This window comes from Amblyomma mixtum, chromosome 2 (genome assembly GCF_055824585.1).
Source record: "Amblyomma mixtum isolate Tamu chromosome 2, ASM5582458v1, whole genome shotgun sequence".
Lineage (NCBI taxonomy): Eukaryota > Metazoa > Arthropoda > Arachnida > Ixodida > Ixodidae > Amblyomma > Amblyomma mixtum.
The window spans coordinates 256,367,100-256,386,845 of NC_143013.1; the positions used below are offsets into that span (position 1 = coordinate 256,367,100).

At 49.0% G+C, this 19,746-nt stretch overlaps 1 protein-coding gene and 2 non-coding genes across 6 annotated transcripts in view; 1 reads left to right on the top strand and 2 right to left on the bottom strand.

Moving 5' to 3' along the window:
• The window catches only part of LOC149363621 (putative monocarboxylate transporter 5), a 106,681-nt gene that overhangs the window by 24,681 nt on the left and 62,254 nt on the right, over positions 1 to 19,746 (top strand). Inside the window, exon 1 of one of the 4 annotated variants that reach the window (XM_089573609.1) lies at positions 4,629 to 4,898. The exons of 2 other annotated variants lie outside the window; for them this stretch is intronic. In XM_089573609.1, the coding sequence (XP_089429735.1) occupies positions 4,892 to 4,898 (7 nt within the window). In that variant the 5' untranslated portion in view covers positions 4,629 to 4,891. Of the gene's footprint in view, positions 1 to 4,628; positions 4,899 to 19,746 lie in introns of those variants that run through there. One more of the 4 variants, XM_089573608.1, reaches the window with a different exon arrangement.
• TRNAK-CUU (transfer RNA lysine (anticodon CUU)) lies at positions 323 to 395 on the bottom strand. The gene has a single exon. It is a non-coding gene; the product is annotated as a tRNA-Lys (tRNA).
• On the bottom strand, positions 14,488 to 14,560 carry TRNAK-CUU (transfer RNA lysine (anticodon CUU)). The gene has a single exon. It is a non-coding gene; the product is annotated as a tRNA-Lys (tRNA).

A 19,746-nucleotide genomic window follows, 5' to 3' on the forward strand; every position in this document is an offset into this window, starting at 1 on the left:
TATGAGGTAAAAATGACTACGATCTTGGATTGTCCCTATTTAGCCGCTCGCGACTTCGTTGTTGTATACGTACGTTTCGCGACTTTATTCTTTTACTTTATTTTTTAGAAGATAATAAGACCATCATGCTCTGCGGACACAGCCACCCGGGCGAAGAATTTTCACCTTCTCCGGCGCCACCAGTACGAAAAAGGACTGTGTACATAATGCCATTGCCTGTTGCGAGAGCTGCTGTACTACGTAATCACTGTTGACAGTGTTGGACAAAGATAAAATTATAAAATTAAAATAAAAAAGATGAGAGCAAGAAAAAAGAAACCAACGCCCAACGTGGGGCTCGAACCCACGACCCTGAGATTAAGAGTCTCATGCTCTACCGACTGAGCTAGCCGGGCGACAGGTTTTTTTTTTTTTCTTTATTGCATGAATGAATACATAACTAAAATATCGTAGTTGTCATGCCCCTTGGCAGAAAACCGTGTCTAATGGACTTTCATTAACACAAGTTGGTCCATCAGACTCAATACATCATCAGCGTAATCTTGTTGCTTCAAGACTTCTCTTAATTTATACACATGTTCCACAAAATAATCACATACCGATCGTGCATCCAAGTCACAGTGTCGAACAGCCATTCTACTCCTCCAAATGCTGTGAAGGCCCAATAACATAATCTGGTCGTACTGTGCAACATCACTTTCAGTAGTCAAGTACCGAATTCCGCGCGGTGTCAATGGCAAGTCCTTTTTTAGGGTTCTTTGCAAAACATCCCAGTAGAACACCGCATCCCAGCAATCCAGGAACACATGTTCTACCGTCTCCGGTTTTCTACACAGGAGACAGTTCGAGCCCCAAGGAACAAAAAGGCCCTTTTCCTCTAGCCATGTTTTTACTGGAAGGGTTCCGGTGTGCAGTTTGAAAAAGAAAGTTTTGACGCCAGGTGCAACAGTCATCTTTTTAACTCGCCTGAGAACGTCTTTCCCAGGGCCTTTCAGGTTTTTGAAAGTGCGGTTCTCTCTAGAGTATTTAGCGAATGTAACGCCGAAGCGATTATACAAGGATCTCATTGAACAGTTGTTTCCAGCGCCACTGTACAGAACCTTATACTGTGTAGCCGGGCGACAGGTTTCAGTTTGCCTTCGGTGCCACTTAGAGATAAGACAGCAAGGCATTTGCTGTTGTCAGGGGCGTTCTAATCTGTAACAATCGATATCATTCTGAAACAAGATTCACAATTTAAATAAACAAAGTATAAACAAAGTGTTAAAATGTTCGCATCTCCCGCGCTTTCTGACCATGGCAACCAAACGGCGTGCACTCACTAAACCTAGCGGCTCGGTAAGTACGCGAGCAATGTGGAAATTTAGCGTGTTTTATCACTACAAATTTGTGGCGTGGACATCTTCTGACAAAGCGCAAGCTTCGTGCGCCTTTCGTTTGCCGTGAACGTGATACACAGTGTAGCGACGACGACGAAATATATGATGATGACGATCATGATGGCGTGGCTTTTCCTTTTGCACCTGGTGGGCGACAGTTTTTCGCCCTACACAAAAAGAAGAAAGAGAAACGAAACATGGAGAAGAGGAAGAGGGAAAAAAGATGCCCAGGCTTAGCTTGGTTAAGCCAAGAATGCGTTGCATATTGCGCGGCCTTTTTGCGCGAGGTATCGCTTGGCGACACTCGATTTTCTCAGAAGCTTTTCCTCCGTGACGTATGGATGGATAGGAGTGCCCCCTTTGAAACGGGGCGGTGGCAACCGCCACCATGCTGAGCCGTGTTTCTGGTTTTTCTTTGTTTTTTTCTTCATTTTTAATGGTTTGGTGACGTGACGTCACGTCACGTGGTTTGGTGGCTGCCCGGCCGCGCCCAAGGGCTGAACTGAGTGATTGCAATATGCTACGCATAAAAGGAAGATGCTTAAGTTAAGGAGTGGAATGCGACAGCCTGTTGCAGCGCTGTCAGTGAGTCCACGGAACGCCATCGCCTGTTCAACGCGTCGCCTTGCCCGTTGGAAACAGCTTAGAACGCAACGCATTTTTGAGGAGAGGAAATGGCTCAGACATCGGTGGACACCCGAACCCCGCCGTAAGGAAAGGGAGGTAGATGGGAGTGAAAGAAGAGAGAGAGAGAGAGGTGCGGTAATGAAGGAAACGAAAATTGGATTTGAGGGAAGGAAGTTGCATTAACTGTCTCACACATCTCGGTGGACACCCGCTGCCCCGATTATAGGTCGCCGGTTCGAACTCCTGCCGCGCGCTCTCTAACTTAATTAGTAAGCTTATGCTGCTCGAACGGCTGAATGGTATTATACCATCTGGAACATCTGCAGACTATTTTACGACGGCTTTTCGACCGAAACAGCTGTATACGCTGATGCGTATACAGCTCCAGAGCGCCATAGAACTGCACAGATAAGAGGTCGCGCTGATATTGTTAACCACAGCATGACGCATCAACAGCTGTTGCAGAATACCGCATTTACACGTGGTGACCTCATGACGATTGTTTTTTTAACCTTACTCCAGAGTAAGAGATGCGCGCGTTGGGAGGCATCATGTCATTTGTTGTTTTTCTAACCTTAACCCCAGAGTAAGAGAGGTGCCGGTTGTGAGGCATCACACGCGATAGTGGAGTGCTAGCCTTCGGTCGCAAGGATGAAGATGAGCAGTGGAAGAAGAAATAAAAAAATTCAGGGGGCACTTTGACTGTCTAAAGTGGGTAGAGGCGGAAGCGTTTTCCGCACCACCTTCGCTGTTTCTGTGGCACTGGTGGCGTCACATATAATTGAGTACTAATTACTAAGTGATGACAAATCGCTAATTAATGGTTAATTACTGATTAATGCCTGAATACTAATTAACTTCTAATTAATGACGCTTAAGCTTCGCCTTTAGGAGTGGAACGCGACAGCGCGTTGTAGCGCTGCCAGGGAGTCCACGGAACCCCACCACCCGCGTTTCTGCGGATGCCTTGCCCTTTGAACGCAACGCTTTTTGAGGAAAGGGAATGGCGCAGTAATTCTCTGTCATCTCGGTGGACACCTGAACCGCACCGTAGAGGAAGGGAGGAAGTGGGAGTGAAAGAAGATAGATAAAGAGGAGCCGTAATGAAGAAAATGAAAATTGTATTTGAGGAAAGGAAATTACGCAGTAACTGTCTCACAAAATTCAGGGGGGCACTTTTTTGACCGAGTGTGGTCACTGATGTGTGGTTAAGATGTTAAGCTTCGCCCCTAAGAGTGGAACGCGACAGCGTCTTGCAACGCTGCCAAGGAATCCATAGAACGCCATGGCCCATTCGGTTCTACGCCTCGCTCGTCGGTAAATTGGTTTTTGAGGAAAGGAAATGTATCTGTCTCTCATTTGTCGGTGGACACCTAAACCTCGCCGGAAGAGAATGGAGGAGGATGAGAGTGAGTGAAGACACGGTATTCACTAGACGCGCCTTTGTTCATTCCAAACCATCGAGCTGGCATAGCGGAGTGGGGATTCTGCTTCCGGCCACGCCAGTGAACGGACGCAGGATGCAGGGCTCCGATGGAGCGGCTTCAGCGGCCGTGTCAGGCCGCGGTGACAGGGCCAGTCAACAGGAAAATACTTACCAGGTTGTTTTGCCAGCACTGCCTACAGGTCGGTTCGTTTTGAATACGGTTTTTTTGCACGCCGTTATCAGGGCCCGCCCGTACCGGGTGGAAGATTTCCGCGACGCTTTAGCAGAGCAGTCGCTGCTCCCCGATGTTATCGCAATGGGGGCGTATCGGATGAGCCACGTCTGGGCCGTCACTTTCAAGGATGCTGAAGCGGTGACCAAGATTATTAGTGTCGGTGAGCTGGTAGTGAAAAAAGGCCGCTGCTTGGTGATTGACCCGGCCAACCAAGACGTGCGACTGAAACTTCACTGGCTGCTACACAACGTGCCCGACGAGGATGTTCGGGCTGCCTTTGCGCCGTACGGAAAAGTGACGGAAGTTGCCCGCGAGCGCTGGCGCGTGAGCGGTATGCCAGAAAAAGGCTCGACTACTAGACTCGTCACGTTGAAGTTGAGAGCTGGCGTGAAGCTGGACGACCTGCCGCACCAGCTGAACGTTAGCGGTGAGCTGGCGCTCGTTGTTGTACCAGGCAGACCACCGTTGTGCCTACGCTGTCGGAGTACGGGACACATCCGTAAGGAATGCCGAGTCCCGCGTTGCGGAGCCTGTCGAGGTTCGGCCACGAAGACGGACAGTGTGCCCGCACTTACGCGAGCATTACCGGCCCCGGTGCAGGAGTAGACTCGTCTGAGTTGCTGATGGACGAGGCTGATGCGGAAGATGCAGCCCGTGCAGACGGGCAACCAGCAGCGAGGGAAGGGCCGTCGCTTACGGTTTTGACGAAGCAGAAGGCGACGTCAAGTGAGGTACCGGTGAGTGTAGTACAAGTTCAGAGTGCCTTTCAACAGGATGGCGATGGCGCGCCGAAGGGCGCGACAGAAGCCGCGGCCGAAGCTCTGGACAGCGCTGAACCTGCCAACACCGAAGACATGGACTTCACTGAGGAGGCTGGCACCCTAACGGCTGGAAAACGCTCCCGAGAGGAAAGCGCCGGCGAAAAGACGCATCTTGATGGTGGCAGCGACGAACCGCCGTCGAAGGCCCCGGGAATCCGGCGTCCGATGTTCAAGCCGCGGCCGAACGTCATGGCCGAGACAAGGCAGGCGGGGAAACCGCCTTCGTAGTTCTGCAATGTGCATTTGTGCTGTTTTTTCTTGCTTTTCTTTTTTTCCTTGTTTTTTTTTTTGGTGAGGAGTGGTACCCATCAGACTGTGTGCGGGGATCTGGAACTGCTGGCGAAGGAATTACCCATGGGTTCCCGACGCCTGCACGCGGATATCTGGAAAGGCGACACCGTACATGCACAGTGAGTTTAAGAATACTGCTCGGCTGACTATGAGGGGTACTGTGGGACTCAAGTCTCCTTTTCATAGGGCATGGCGATGAAACTAGACACAGCTTTACATGTAGCAACTTTGAATGTGAGAGGCCTTGGTGCACGACGGCGTCAGTGCCAGCTTAACCGCCTGCTTGCTGAAAACGCGCTTGACATAGTTGCAGTCCGAGAGACTAAGATCGAAAGTGAGGAATCCACTGATCGCATGGTGTCCACCTTTCGTGCAGCCTTTAACGTTTGTGTTTGCCATTCCGTTGGCACCTCGGGTGGATGCGTATTATTTGTCCGAAATAATTTAGGCATCACTGTCGAGTCGGTTTTTTCTTGCCCTAGTGGACGGCTTATTGTTGTAGATTTTTCTTTTTCCAATTTATGTTGGCGCATTATATGTGTGTATGCTCCAAATGTTGAATCTGAGCGTTTTGATCTCTTTACCCGTTTGGAGCCCTACCTTGTTTGCGACCGAGTGTTGCTGTTGGGAGATTTTAATTGTGTGTGTGCCGCTAATGATCGAGTGAAGGGTACACCTGTGCATGATAAGAGTGCTCAATTGCTTCAGTCTCTGGCTTATGATAATAGCTTAGAGGATATTGGCAGTATATTTACCGAAGGGAATCGACCTCAGTTCACTCATTTTCAACGTAATAGTTATGCCAGGTTGGACAGAATTTATGCATCCATAGATCTCGTGTCTCTTTGCACGAGTTGCAAAGTTATACCTGTAGCTTTTAGTGATCATTGGCTAGTGATCGCAAGTTTCGGCATAAAGCAAAGAAAGACAAGATTTAACTGGAATCTCTGGAAATTTAATGTAAAGCTTATAGAGGACGAGGAATTCGTAACTGATATTGCGGATCGAATGCAGAAGCTGCTTGAGGAGCGACCCAGCGTTGTTGCGGTTCAGTGGGAAGATTTCAAGGAGTGGATAAAAAGAAGGGCCATTGAAAAAAGTTGCTTGAAGCGATACGAAGAAAAACAGAAAGAAAAAGCAGCTCGCGAACAACTGCAATTTTTAATAGGCATGGAAAGCTCCGAGCCTGGGAAGTATTCCAAGGAGCTAAGGGAGGTGAAAAGCCTGCTCGAACGCTTAGACACTGAAAGGTATAAAGCTGCCGTTATACGCGCAAGGACACAGAAACTGTGGGCTGGTGAAACGCCGACGAAGCGAGCTTTGTGTGACGAAAAGCGTTATGCTTGCCAAAACGAAATCAGGCAGATAAGGAACGGAGATGAAGTCACGAGTGACGCTTTTACAATCAAGCAGCTATTTGAAGAGCAGTACATTGAGCTTCTTGGACATACGCGTGACATGAATGAGGCCTTCCTGGTTGACTTTTTGCCTCTCCTGCCGAGACTTCAGGACGAAGTAAAGGAGCGTCTTGAGCAGCCCATAACTGCAAAAGAAATAGAGACTGCAATCGAAGACCTGCAAGCGGGAAAAGCTCCAGGACCTGATGGAATAGGGGCCGAATTTTACAAAGCATTTAAGTCCACAGTCGCTCAGTTACTGCTAAGAGTTCTAGATGAAACTTACGAAAGAAAACAAGTGCCACTCTCATTCACCACGTCGTACATAGTATTGATTCCGAAATCAGATGTCCCAGAAAAGAGGTTGTTGGTGGGGAACTATCGCCCGATAAGCCTCACCAACGTGGACTATAAATTGTACATGAAGGTTTTAGCGAAGAGATTGCAGAGCATAATTACGAAATTGGTTGGGCCGCACCAGACTTGCGGAATCAAAGGTAGGAGTATCGCCACAAATGTGCACGTCGCACGGACCGTGCTGGAATGTTGCGATGTGCTCGGGGACCGCATCGCTATGATGCAACTAGATCTGGCAAAAGCCTTCGATCGCGTTTCCCATGATGTCATTTTCAGCATTTTGGAGCACGCTAATGTAGGCCGTATTATTGCAGAAGGTGTCAAGATGGCATATGCAAACTGCACCACGCGCATTATTGTTAATGGTGACCTCACAGACAGGATAGCAGTTCATTCGTCGGTAAGGCAGGGATGCCCGCTATCGCCTCTGCTGTTTGCGGCCTACTTGGAGCCATTGTGCTTAGCTATCATCAAAAGTGAGAGCATCACGGGCTTTCGATTGCAGTCGACTCACGTCAAAATCCTTGCTTATGCGGACGATATTGCGGTATTCTGTTCAGACAGAGGCAGCATTACCGAGGTGATCAGCACGGTGGATAAATTTTGCAAACAAACGGGGTGTCTCATAAACTGGGACAAAAGCTCTGGCTTTTGGCATGGCGACTGGGAAGCGATGCCTGAACACTTTTCCAGGATGCGATGGTCGTCTTTGCCGACGCAATATCTCGGCGTCCCCCTAGTGCATTATCGCGATGCAAGTGAACACTTTAAATGAGGATATGTCAAGGTCGAGGGAGAAAGCAGATGCCTGGATAGGGAGGCAGTTATCAATGTTTGCGCGAGCCTCCGTCTGCAATCTTTTCCTTGTATCCAAAATATGGTATTTGATGAATGTGCTGTGCGCATCTCGGGCCAGTATTCAAAAGATGCATCGAGTATTTGCTGTTTTCATTTGGTCGTCAAACTGGGAGAGAACCAGTCGTACCAATCTGTTTCTTTCAGTGAAAAAAGGAGGCCTCGGCCTTGTGCATTTATTTCTGCGTCAAGTTGTTTCGCGTTTTTTCTTTCTTCGAAATCAAAGGGATAATTTTCTTATGACCGTTATCCAAGTGCGGTTGCAGAGACTTCTTCCTGAATTTGTCGTCTCATCTTGTGCGAATATGTGTGGCACTGTCAATGGTTACATGCGAGAGGTTGTACTCTCTTTTAGGCTGCTCCATGTGCGATTTTCCCCTGAGTACTTATCTAAAGTGTCAAAGCAAAAGCTGTATAAGGATCTGGTGGACACCATGTTACCGACCCCAATCCACCGGTTACCTTATCGTGGAGGCCCAGGGCACGATGTATTAAAGAGAGTTAAAAATATGCCTGTGAACCCATCTACGAAATCTTTTTTCTTTAAATTGCACTCGAATACACTTCCTGTTAAAACGTGGCTGCACGAAAAGGGGATTTTTGTCCCATGAACCACAAACTGTCTATTATGCAAAAAACCCGAGACAGTAGAACATGTATTTCTGGACTGTTGGGACCCCATTTTCTATTGGGATGTGCTCCAACGAACAGTCAAAAAAGGTTTTCCCCTGGACCCCTACGGCATCAGATTCTTGCCAATTCAGAATGAAGCAGGAGTACCGTATGATTTAATCATGCTTCTGGGCCTCCACAGCCTCTGGAGGACACGGATGCAAGTGCGACACGCGGATGTTAACGTTCGCTCGGTGCGCGAAAACTTTATTGAAAGTGTTGCGAGCTTGAGAGAAATGTACCGAGCACAAGCTGACCCACCTGAATGGATTACTGTATTTGATGAACTGGTCGCATTGAGAAGATTTTAAGCCCTGATACGTCAGCCAAGTTAGACTGATGTTTTTATCATTTGTACCTTTTTTGTTTTGATGTCACAGACGGCAATAAAGAAAAAAAAAAGCTGGCATAGCGGAGTGGATAGCATGCTCGTCTCTCACGCCGAAGACCGGGGTTCGATTCCTGAGCTCGACCAATTTCTTAATCGGTTTTATTTATTTATATGGCCTGACTAGTAAAGCTAATTAGGCTAATTGGGTAATTAAGCAATTAACTAAGCTCAGTCCCACTTACTTGGAGCATCACTATACGATCCCTTCAATTGGTTGCATGCTTACTAGCCAAAGTACAATTGGCCCCGTTTGAAATTCCCGCACTGTGACGTCACGACCGTTTCCACCAATTGAAAAGCGTGACATTTTCTGTCGACAACTGCTGCTTACAACGATGAGACATTAAAGGCTTCCGCCTTAAAACATGGCCGAGGCACTCACGCGTGCTTTACATAATGGCTCAGGGGCGAGAGTGTGTGCAAGCTACTCGTTGAAGCAGCAGTGTGTCGAGTTTTAACGCTGCGTCGCTTCCCCCCCCCCCCCCCCCCTCTTTTCTCCCATTATGCTCAACCGGCGAATGGAATAGCCGCATTTCCGTACCGAAGAAAGCCTGCATGACAAGTTTTGTCTACGACAGGATGTCCTGGTAGTCATTACAATCGATCAGTTAAGACCTTGTAGACTAATCCAAGCTACGACCCGAGAGATTTTTATTTATTAATGCTTCTGGGATTTCTCGCTCACGGCCAACGCCGCCGACGACGACACCGGCTTTTCTGCGACACGGGGCCATTAACGCTATCGCTTTAAAAGAGGGGTGTGTGTGCACGCTAAGTGTCCGTGTGCAAGTCAACTCCCCGTGAGTTGGTGTCACTGTAGTTTTGCGCTGTCGGGTCCAGTGTCTACGAGGCCGCATCGCCACCCTACTTGGAGCGAAGTTCAACAGTACTTGGAACCAAGACAGCGTGTAATACACGGGATGACGGTAAGCGTTGTCCGCTCGCGCGGCTGTGCAGTGCATAATAAACTGTAGCGGTATGTAGGAGCGTAATTCGTCTTTTTTTCGTTCCTAATTCGGCCTCGGGCGCTGTTTTTACTAATGGCCACACACCATAACTTAACGAGCAATGGGGTCTCAGCAGAGTGCACAGAAACTGAAAGCACGAAGTGAGTGTTTCGGTGGATGAACAGCTTCATGCTGCTGTGTTGTGCGCTTATCCTCGCAGATTTTTATAAGATCGAAACCTTTCTATCGCGTGTTGCGCAAATAAACGAACGCGGTAGAATGCTTCTCCCAGCTAAACGGGCACATTTTTCGAGCTGAAATTTCGCACAGAAGTGGCATTTTGTCGACAGAATTGTTTCATCCTACATTTGTTTGGGTTACTTGCCTGAATCGATCAAAAAAAGTCGCATATTCGCATCGTCTGCGGCGACAGCGAAGGAAATCACGCCGTTCTGTCAGCGATCGCACCGGTGGCGCCATCTCGTTTGTTGGCCGTGAAGATTCAGCAAAGAAGAAAGGTTCGGGAGGTTTGAAGACGCTCTTTCGACTGTTTTTTTTAATGGCCACAGAAAACTTAACTTGCTGAAAACTTAGTTGGGCGAAGCTAAGTTTTCTGTGACCATTAAAAAACCAGTTGAAAGAGCGTCTTCAAATCTCCCGAACCCCCCTCTTTAGCTTAATCTTCACTGCCAACAAACGAGATGGCGCTACCGATGCGATCGTCGCCGCAGACGATGTGAATATCCGACTTATTCTGTTCGAATCAGGTAAGTATCCCAACCAAACGTGGTATAAAACAATTTTGCCTACCAAATGCCATTTCTGTGCGAAATTTGAGCTCGAACATTGCGCCCGTTTAGCTCAGAGACGCATTTTACGGCGTGCGTTTATTTCAGCAACAGGCGATATATTGGTATCTAGCGTTTGCGAACGTGTTTGTTGCGTTCGCACGTTCGAAAAGGGTGCATGAGGAACGGGCGCGAACAGGGAGAGTACGTCCTTCTGCAGTTCGGTTCCATGAAGCTCGCAAACGATCGCATCCCGCACCTTTAACTCTCTGTCTTGCAATCCACAACCCACCACGTATTTTCCCTGCATTTTCATATCGTAGAAAGAGCACATTCGGCAGCCACCCGCAATATTTCCACGGCTGCATCGAGGCGTACACGCCCGTGACTTACGAGGCCCGTAAGTCACCGTAAGTTCCGAGCGCACGTGTGGCACCATCTGGTCTCAACGGAAGAACAGCGCGTTGTAAACGGCCCATACGCCGCCTGATGCTGCCTCCTAACGTCCCTTTGTGCCCGTGTTTGCCTGGGTTTGTTAGATTGTGGTACGTTGTGGGCGCATGCTTCACGTGTCTAAAAGCTGTGAGCTACGGCCATCGTGCTTTAAGGAGATTGAGTCGCGCCGAATGCAATTTCTTGCCGCTGAGTTCTGCTCTACAAGCTGAACGCCCACACACTAATCGAATTTGGATTAGAAAGCATTTATTGTCAACATTGAACCCTATGTGGGCACTATACTAGATGGCTTCGAGCCCCTGGCTCTCGGCGACTTCGTGAGCCTGCTCAGTGACCCGGACTTGCTTCAACGGGTCCGAGCTGGCCAGTATAGCCTTCCACCGTTCTAGAGAAGGGACTGGTAGCACGTCTACCGGTGGCGGCGCCGTTTTGCAGCTCTATAGAATGTGATTGTATCCGGCTATCTCGCCGCATTCTGTGAAAGTTGGTGTATTGCTTTGGATACATGTGTGCTAGTTTCGACAGGCTGAAGTAGGCTCGCGTCTGGAGCCGATGCCACGTTACCTCCTGCCTTTTGTCGAGCTTCTTGTCTGGTGACGGATATATCCACCGCGCGGGTGGCACAAAGGACTCGCCTCCTCCATATTTCGCCGCGTCTACGTAGGCAGTGCACTCTGAGCCTTTTAGCTTGGCTTCAAGGGTTTTCGCTGGCTCGTACCCAAACCTACACGTACTCAACAAAATGTATCCCACACAATACACTGACAAATGCCCTTGGTGCCAAGAACCACCCACGCTGTACCACATAACGTGGGCATGCCAGAGGATAAGCGTGGTACCAGTTATAACAAACCCGAGTGCGGAGCAATGGGAGGGAGTGCTCTCCAGCGATCGCCGAGTCGACCAAGAAGGTCTGATTCGGCGAGCACAACTGGCAGCAGCTTCCAGCGGAGCCCTGGACTAAGGGCAGCTGACCTTTGTACAAGTAGATGGATGAAGCCATCTGACAGCCGCAGAAAAAAAGCAAATCTAGAGCTTAATAAAGTTTTTCACTCACTCACACTCGCTCTTGCTCCTCTCCTGCCTTCGTGAAAAGCGTTTCACGAGCAAAAGCGTTTTCGTGTATGTTTTTCGGTATCGGTTTAAAATTAAGTTCCTCACTTCGGTCGGTAGTTTTTCCTAGCCGTTTGTTTCCGGGATTCTATCATGTAGTCCTAGGTATCCCAGGATCTTCCCCCCCGCGGATGTGGTCGCGAGCCTCCTTAAGTGTGTGATCGCATGTGCCTAGCACAGTTCCGCGGTGTTGTTGTACACCCCCAGTTTAAGAAGTCTTTCCGTAAGGGTGCAGCCCCAGGGCTGCTTTATATGCCTGCCTTATGATCCCCTCTATTTTATTATTTCCTCAAGCCCTAGCTTGAGCCATAGCTTGCGCCACTGTCCAGCGATGGCAGGTGCTGCCACCGTTGGGGATTGTGATACCCAGGCTGCTCTTTCCGAGCAAACTCTCGAGTCGAATAATTAATTTAACTGCCACCTCCTACGGAGGGCACTGTTCCAAATTTTGCGCTTTCTCTGGGGCCACCTAGAAATATGGCAAGAATTGCCTTCTCTGTTGTCAAAGGCGCTTTATCATGCAGCCGCGGATGAAATTCTTGGATAAGGGTGTCGAATAATCATCATCATCATCATCATCAGCGTGACTACACCCACTGCAGGGCAAGGGCCTCTCCCATGTCTCTCCAATTAACCCTGTCCTTTGTCAGTTGCCGCCACTGTATCCCCGCAAACTTCTTAATCTCATCCGCCCACCTAACTTTCTGCCGTCCCCTGCTACGTTTGCTTTCTCTTGGAATCCACTCCGTTACCCTTAACGACCAGTGTTACGACCCATCTTGAGACCTGAGATGAAACGGAGGGAGATTCAACGTAGCGGCAATTTTGACGGGTCGTTTGACTTCAACTTGACCCCACGATGACCTCACGAAAAAGGGTGGCTTTCTGGGAAGTGGCCGACGAGGCTCTTCCCACACTCGGCTCGGCGAAAACGACCTCCCTTCGAGAAGCAACCGATAACAGGAGAAGAAAGGGTGTCCCTCGTCTTGAAAAAAAAACCGGAACGAATCAGAGGAAGCCTGCGCAGCTGCGGCTGTGACGTCAACACGACACAATGCTATAGGAATGCGGAATGCGGACTTAGGAATGCGGACTCGCCAGTTCCGACGTGCGGGCTCTAAGCAGGTGTCTTAGTTGGCAGTGACGTGTGGTGCCGATCTTTTGTGCCACGATGAGTTACCGCCTAGTGGGGAGGCTCAACAGGTCTTCGATGGCGGTGCTGGTGCCGATCTTTTGTGTCGCGATGGAATGTCGCCTGGTGCAGGGGCGGAGTCTTGGGCTATATAACCTGCGACCAAAGTGGGCACGAACGCTCTGGACCTTCGGTAATAGGTTCATCCAGTGTGGCTCTGGACCTTCGGTAATAGGTCCATCCAGTGGCTCTGAGCCTTGGTTAACAGGCTCATCCAGACGCTCGACGCTATGAACTCTTAACCTTTGATTCCTTGCTCTTCTTTTTGTAAATTTTTGTAAATAAGTGTCTCAGTTTCTTGTCATTAAATCTGCTTGTTTTTGTAATCTAACCAACTCTGAAGTTCAGACATTCCTTCATCCCGGACGAGCCCCCTTGTTGACGCAACAACTGGCCACGCTACCTCGAGCCGTAACAACTGGTGGCAGCGGTGGGATCTGCTACCTTGCGTCGTAACACCAGCGGTTATCTTGCCTTCGCATTACATGCCCTGCCCAAGCCCATTTCTTCCTATTGATTTCAACTAAGATGTCATTAACCCGCGTTTGTTCCCTCACCCACTCCGCCCGCTTTCGATCTCTTAACGTTTCGAATAATACCACACAGAAATAATGAAGGATACGGAGCAAAAAAAAAAAAAAAAAGGAAGCGCCCAACCTGGGGCTCGAACCTACAACCCTGAGATTAAGAGTCTCATGCTCTACCGACTGAGCTAGCCGGAAGACGAATTCCCCTGTTCCTTTGGGATCACATAGAGGTAGGGCAGACAAAGAACAGCTTTTTTTTTTTGTAGTCAGAGGCGCTTTGGCATGCAGCCGCAGATAACATTGTGAAACATGGGCTGCCGCTAAAATCAGAAAGAAGGAATATGGGATGCGGAGCAAAAAAATGGCCTGGTTTAGCTTATGGTTAAGCCTAGGATGGGAAGCATAGTATCTTGAGTCTGCAGTAAAACCATTTCTTCAGCGCACTGCTCCTTTCGTTTCTCACGTTGCTTCTTCCGGTAAGCACGCTCCTTAACAAGGCGCTGTTCCCGCTGTTCAGGAGCTTCTTCAGCACGCATTTTCCGTTTGGTAGCATTTCGCCGCTCGAACCGAGTAGAAATACTCGAAGCTTCATCCTTCACCTCGGCATCGGTTGTCGAACGCTGCCGTCTAGCTGCATACTGTGCACGTCGCTTGGCAAGCCGTACTTCTCGTTCTTCTCCCGTTCCCGTGGCTCTTTGTAACTTGCGCTTTGCGGTCTGGCGAGCCGCCCTCTCCCTGGCCGACATCTCGCTGCTCAACTGACTCAACGAGTGCGTCGCCTTGTATACAATTGCGTGACGTCAGTATCTCCTAGCGGTAGGAGCGGGAGTTAGGCCGCCAGCGGAGGCTGCGCGTCCGCAAGCTAGCGCACGAGGCCCCAGCTTTCACAGCTGTTGTGACGTCATATCACGTGGTGCGCCGATGAAGGTCGTGGTAGCTACGCGGCCGTGCGCGGCGCAGCAAGGAAGAGCTCGGTTGTGCGAGTAATATGCTTCGCATAAAAAGAAAGGAAGCGCCCAACGTGGGGCTCGAACCCACGACCCTGAGATTAAGAGTCTCATGCTCTACCGACTGAGCTAGCCAGGCTTTTTTTTCTTTATTGCATGGAAGAACTTCCGTAGAAAGGAGGAAAACTTCAATCAGACTGGTTCGCGTCTCAAGTTACCGGGCTGCTTAATAGGAGCCCGCCATAGCCCTACCTCAACACTGCATCCCCATCAAACATCAAAATTCAGGGAGGCACACACATGCATCTAGACACGGCAGCCAGCTTGGAGGTTCTTCGCGTGCAGCATATACCTCGACGAGGAAGTGGCTGAGACAGCGGTCTTATGTAGTTTTCTGTAAAACGTTTGCGCCCCATGCCTTTCAGCGCTACTTCGTAACGATGTGGGCGGTACGGCGCTGTTGATATGTCACCCTTTTGAGCCTCGATTGCGCGTTGTTCTTGCTTTCTTTGCTCATATTAAGGCGAAAGCCTTTAATGCCTCATTGTTGTCGATGGAAGGTCGTCAGCAGAGGTGTCATGCTTTTGACGGGTGTCCACCGAGACATGTTACTGCGTAATTTCCTTTCCGCAAATACAATTTTCATTTTCTTCATTACGGCCCCTCTTTCTCTTTCTTCTTACTTTCCCACATCCTGCCTTCCTGTACGGTGCGGTTCAGGTATCCACCGAGATGACAGAGCCATTTCCTCTCCTCAAAAAGCGAGTTCAAAGGGCAAGGCATCGCGCCGAACTGATGGTGGCGTTCCGTCGCTTCCCTGGCAGCGCTGCAACAAGCTGGCGCGTTCCACTCCTAAAGGCGAAGCTTAAGCGTCATTAATTAGCAGTTAATTAGCATTTAGTCATTAACAAAGAATTAGCCATTAATTAGTAATTCGTCATTACTTAGTAATTAATCATTACTTCCTAATTAGTCATTACTTAAGTGTGACGTCATCCAGTGGTGACGTCACCAGGGCCACAGAGGCAGTCAAAGCGGTGCGGAAAACATGTTCGCCTCTGCGCACTTTAGACAGTCAAAGTACCCTCTGAGTTTTTTGTCAGCAGTTGAAGCAGCGCAGTAAGGAGTGGCGTAAGCGCCATATAGACAAGTTGAACGCTGTCTTCAACTCCTCCTGGATGCCGGCGTTGCGAGATCGTGGCGCCATGCATGCATACACACGAAGCCGCAGCCATGGCACAGCGTATCACCTTACTCAACGAAGGCGGAATGAGACCCGCAGCGGCGCTGTGCTCTTTGTAATTACAAAGTGCACTCACACCTAAAAGCACTGCCAATCTTCAAAACAAACCTCCAATTGCTAACCACGAAAACGCCGTATATTTGCCGTGAATATCTGTACCCGTTGTGTACCCTAAGTACTCCGCTTTTTTTTTTTTTTTGTGGCGAAAATCTACCCCAAATCTGCTCTCGCTGCCAACTGCAAGTACTCCGTAACTTTTGGGTAAAAATCTACCCTAAATCTGCTCCCGCTGTCAGCAGTGGTTGCTCCGTTTTTTTTTTTGTTGTTGCGAAAGCAACCCTAAACGAGTCACCGAGCCATTTCGCGGAGCTGACGAAAGGCCATACTGCGCATGCGCGAGGAACAGTGACGTCCCACAGCGCACAGCTGGCGCGCCGCCGCCGTCGCTGCGCGGGTGACTCAGAGGTGCCGCCGCCGCGGTCGCCAGTTGCGAATGCGCAGTAGCGGCGCATAGCTAGCATGCCGGGGCCGCCGCCGCGCGCTCTCTATCGCCTCTCTCTCTCTCTCTCTCTCCTCGTTGCTTTCGCAATCCTCCAGGTTTAACCAGAGTTAAACCACTGCCATTTTTTTTTGTAAAAATTAACCCCGCATCTAACGAAGTATAGTGAACCTCGATTAGAGAGGACGCTAGAGAACAGGCCGTTTACATTCTATTTTATTTTATTTATTTATTCAATACTGCCAGCCTCCCTTTGGTGGCCAAGGCAGGAGCGGTACAAGGAAACCATTCCAATTAGTGCACTGCACGGGCTCGGGCCGGCCCGAAAGCCCGGGCCCGGCCCGGCCCGCGGGCCGGGCCGGGCCGGGACATGATCTGTTTTGCCGGGCCTGGGCCGGGCCCGGGCCTGAAGTTGCGGGCCCGGGCCGGGCTCGGGCTTAAACCTGCGGACCCGAGCCGGGCTTCGGTCCGTATAGAAACGGCTGGTGTCCGACTATTCATTCACTATTGCAGAGTGAAGTACACAATTGCGGCATTGGAGCAGCGGCACAGGTGAGCTATGGGTTATAGTACGCGCTGAGAAAAGAACTAAGCTTTATTGATTGACTTATTTATTTCCTTGTTTCCGCACCGCGGTGGCTTAGTGGATAAGGTGTTGATTACTGAGCCGGGGAACCAGGATTTGCTCCTAGCCTCGGCGGCCGCATTTCTATTTAGGAGGCAAGCATGACAGCCATGTACTTTGTATTATCATTGCTATTTGAAGAAACCTATGTGGTCGAAATGATCCGGAGCTCTCTGCTTCGCTGTCTCTCACAGCCTGACTCCCCTTGGGCCCTTAAGCCCCAAAAACATCGCTTTCATTTTATAGCTATATTTTTCTCGTGTGAGAAAATTCACAAACTAAAGCGCGTTTGGTTTTCTTTTTGATCAGCTGACCGGAACTACTCGTAAATGAAATAGTCACAAAAGCTCGCGAGAGTTTGTAAATCTCATCTGATAACCACATCTATCCCTCCTTGCTTCTTCAGCCTGGTTGACATGACAAGTGTTTTGCCCTGTAAGTTATCACGTGGTTCGCGCGTTATCTTCTGCTCCACCAACGAGAGTAAAATGTAACCGGTATTAATCGCCCATTGATCGTTCGTCATCCCAAAACATACCTATACACTATTAGAATTGCATTCGGGAAGGACATATTAGTTCAGGACGCTTATAGTCTTCAAAACACACACCGTGAAATACTCAAGCCTTTTAGCTTTTCGTTTCTGCTGAAAAGCGACTAGTTCGGCTAAGAGTTAAACCTGTGAGATCGCGTTCACTAAAAAAATGTCACCCCACTGCTGGCTAGGCAGCTTTAATGTTTATACTTCGCGGGCGGCAAAATATAACTGATTAAAATCATAGGGGAATGCAAAGTAGTCTATTACGCGCGTATGCAGCCCTTTTTATTTGGTTCTCGGAACTTCCGAGTTTACCTTTGCGCACGTACACGAGATCAGTGTCCAGAAGAGGGCCTGGCGAGCACTACTCTTAATCACTTCCTTCTGGGTCAAAAAGAACCAAGTTTCTGCAAGCCAAACTCAGAACCTTTGTCGGCCAGTTTCTTATCGGTCTAGTAGCAGTCTACTTGCTCAGAGTGAGCAGTATACCTCAAGCGGTACTGTGAAGCGGGCCGGGCCGGGCCGGGCCCGGGCTGGGCTTCACTCCGGGATTCACGGGCCGGGCCGGGCTCACTAGAGCGATAATTTAGCGGGCCTGGGCCGGGCCCGGGCTTGAAGCCGCGGGCCTGGGCCGGGCTCGGGCTTCAGGTCGCGGGCCCGGGCCGGGCTCGGGCCTCAAATTCAGGCCCGTGCAGTGCTCTAATTCCAATATCGTTCTTGGAAAAAAAGGAAACTGATACGCTTTCGTTCGGCGCCGTGGCACCATGATTGTCAAATTGTGTTTATTGCGCGTTGGTCGTGAGGTGTTGTATGCCATGTAGGTCTCAAACTGAACGTTTGTTAAGTTATTAACAATCCCATGAAACATTTTTAGACGGTGCAACTTGCGACGAGATTGAAGTGTCTGCAGTTCAGATTGCCTCAATAGATTAGTAACCGAAACGTGCCTTCCATATGCATTGCAGATAAATCTAAGCGCCTTCCTTTGAACGCCTTCAATGCGCTGTACATCTACTTGGGTGTGCGAATCCCAAACCACATCCCAGTAATGGCCGTACGAGTGCAGTGTAAGCTGCTAATTTAGTTTTAGATGTGCAGTGCCTTAGACGATTTCTTAACAGCCAAAGCCTATTGGACGCCTTTGAAACTATATGCCCGATGTGCGAACTCCAACTCAAGTTACTATTGAATACAACCCCCAAGTATTTGTATTCGTTTACGGGGAGACAGCTGCACCGTTAATTGTGTATGTGTAATTAAGAGCGCACTTTTTACGCGTAAATGTAATTTTTGAGCACTTAGACGTGTTTAGTGACATTTGCCAGACTAGGCACCACCTTGAGACCTCTGATAGGTAGTCATTCAGCACATGGTGATCCTTCGCATTTTGAATAGGCAGATATACAACGCAGTCGTCAGCGAAAAAATGGCACCGTACAGGGGAGTCGAAGTTTAAGTCGTTTAAGTAAATAAGGAACAATAGTGGACCGAGAACATTCGTCTGGGTTGATTCGTGTTTAGAGTGATAGTGGGAGGTGAGTTGCGGCATTATCATACGGGGGTCCCTACATAGCGGTCACGCGATATTTCTTGGGGCGAAAACTGCCGTAGAAGACAGCGGTGACCCGGCTGTGGTCCGGACATGATCGTGCCTACTCCTCAGCAAGCCTGTGTTCGCTCGGTCGCAAAGGAGACATCCCCGCTGCACCATGGCTCCAGTGTTTGCCGTCAGGTTGAATTTCTCACAGTTATATCATTGGTTACAACTTGTTTTTTCGACAAACGCAAATATAAGTAATAGATTACAGAAAAAACTAACTGAATTACCCGGAGCGTTACCGTTTGAAAACGTAATCGATTAATTACAAATCGCAAAAAATATCATTGATTACAAGTAATCAATTATTTGTAACGCGTTAAGTGCAGCTCTGAATACGGTGCCTAGTTCTGGCCTCCACGAGTCAAATTTGATTCCAAGAAAATGCATGGGTTTATATCGCTAACGCTCACTCGTGATTGAATCGGTCTATCGTGTCACATTTTGCTTCCCTGCTTGAGTCTTCTTATCGATGATTGCATGCTTTATCGGCGTTTCGCCGAAGAGCGCTCTTTCAGCGTGGGGTTGTATCGCGGCTTTTATCTTTCGCTGTCAACATGCTCGAGCCGACACTTGAGTCTTCTTATCCACGCTGTGTTTCCTGAGCAGCTCGAAACAAGTTCGAGTTGATATTGCCGCTCTTTTCCTTTTATGTACCCGAACGGTACTCTTTGCAAACACTCATACTTTCTTTAAAGTGCTGACGCCTCACCTGAGTGTGCTTTCTCGGTCTTCGGAAACCTGTCACTGTTTCCTTTAGGCTGTGTCGATAAACTTCGATTTACATTGATCGCCATTAAGCGATCAGTTTTGCGCTGCAGAA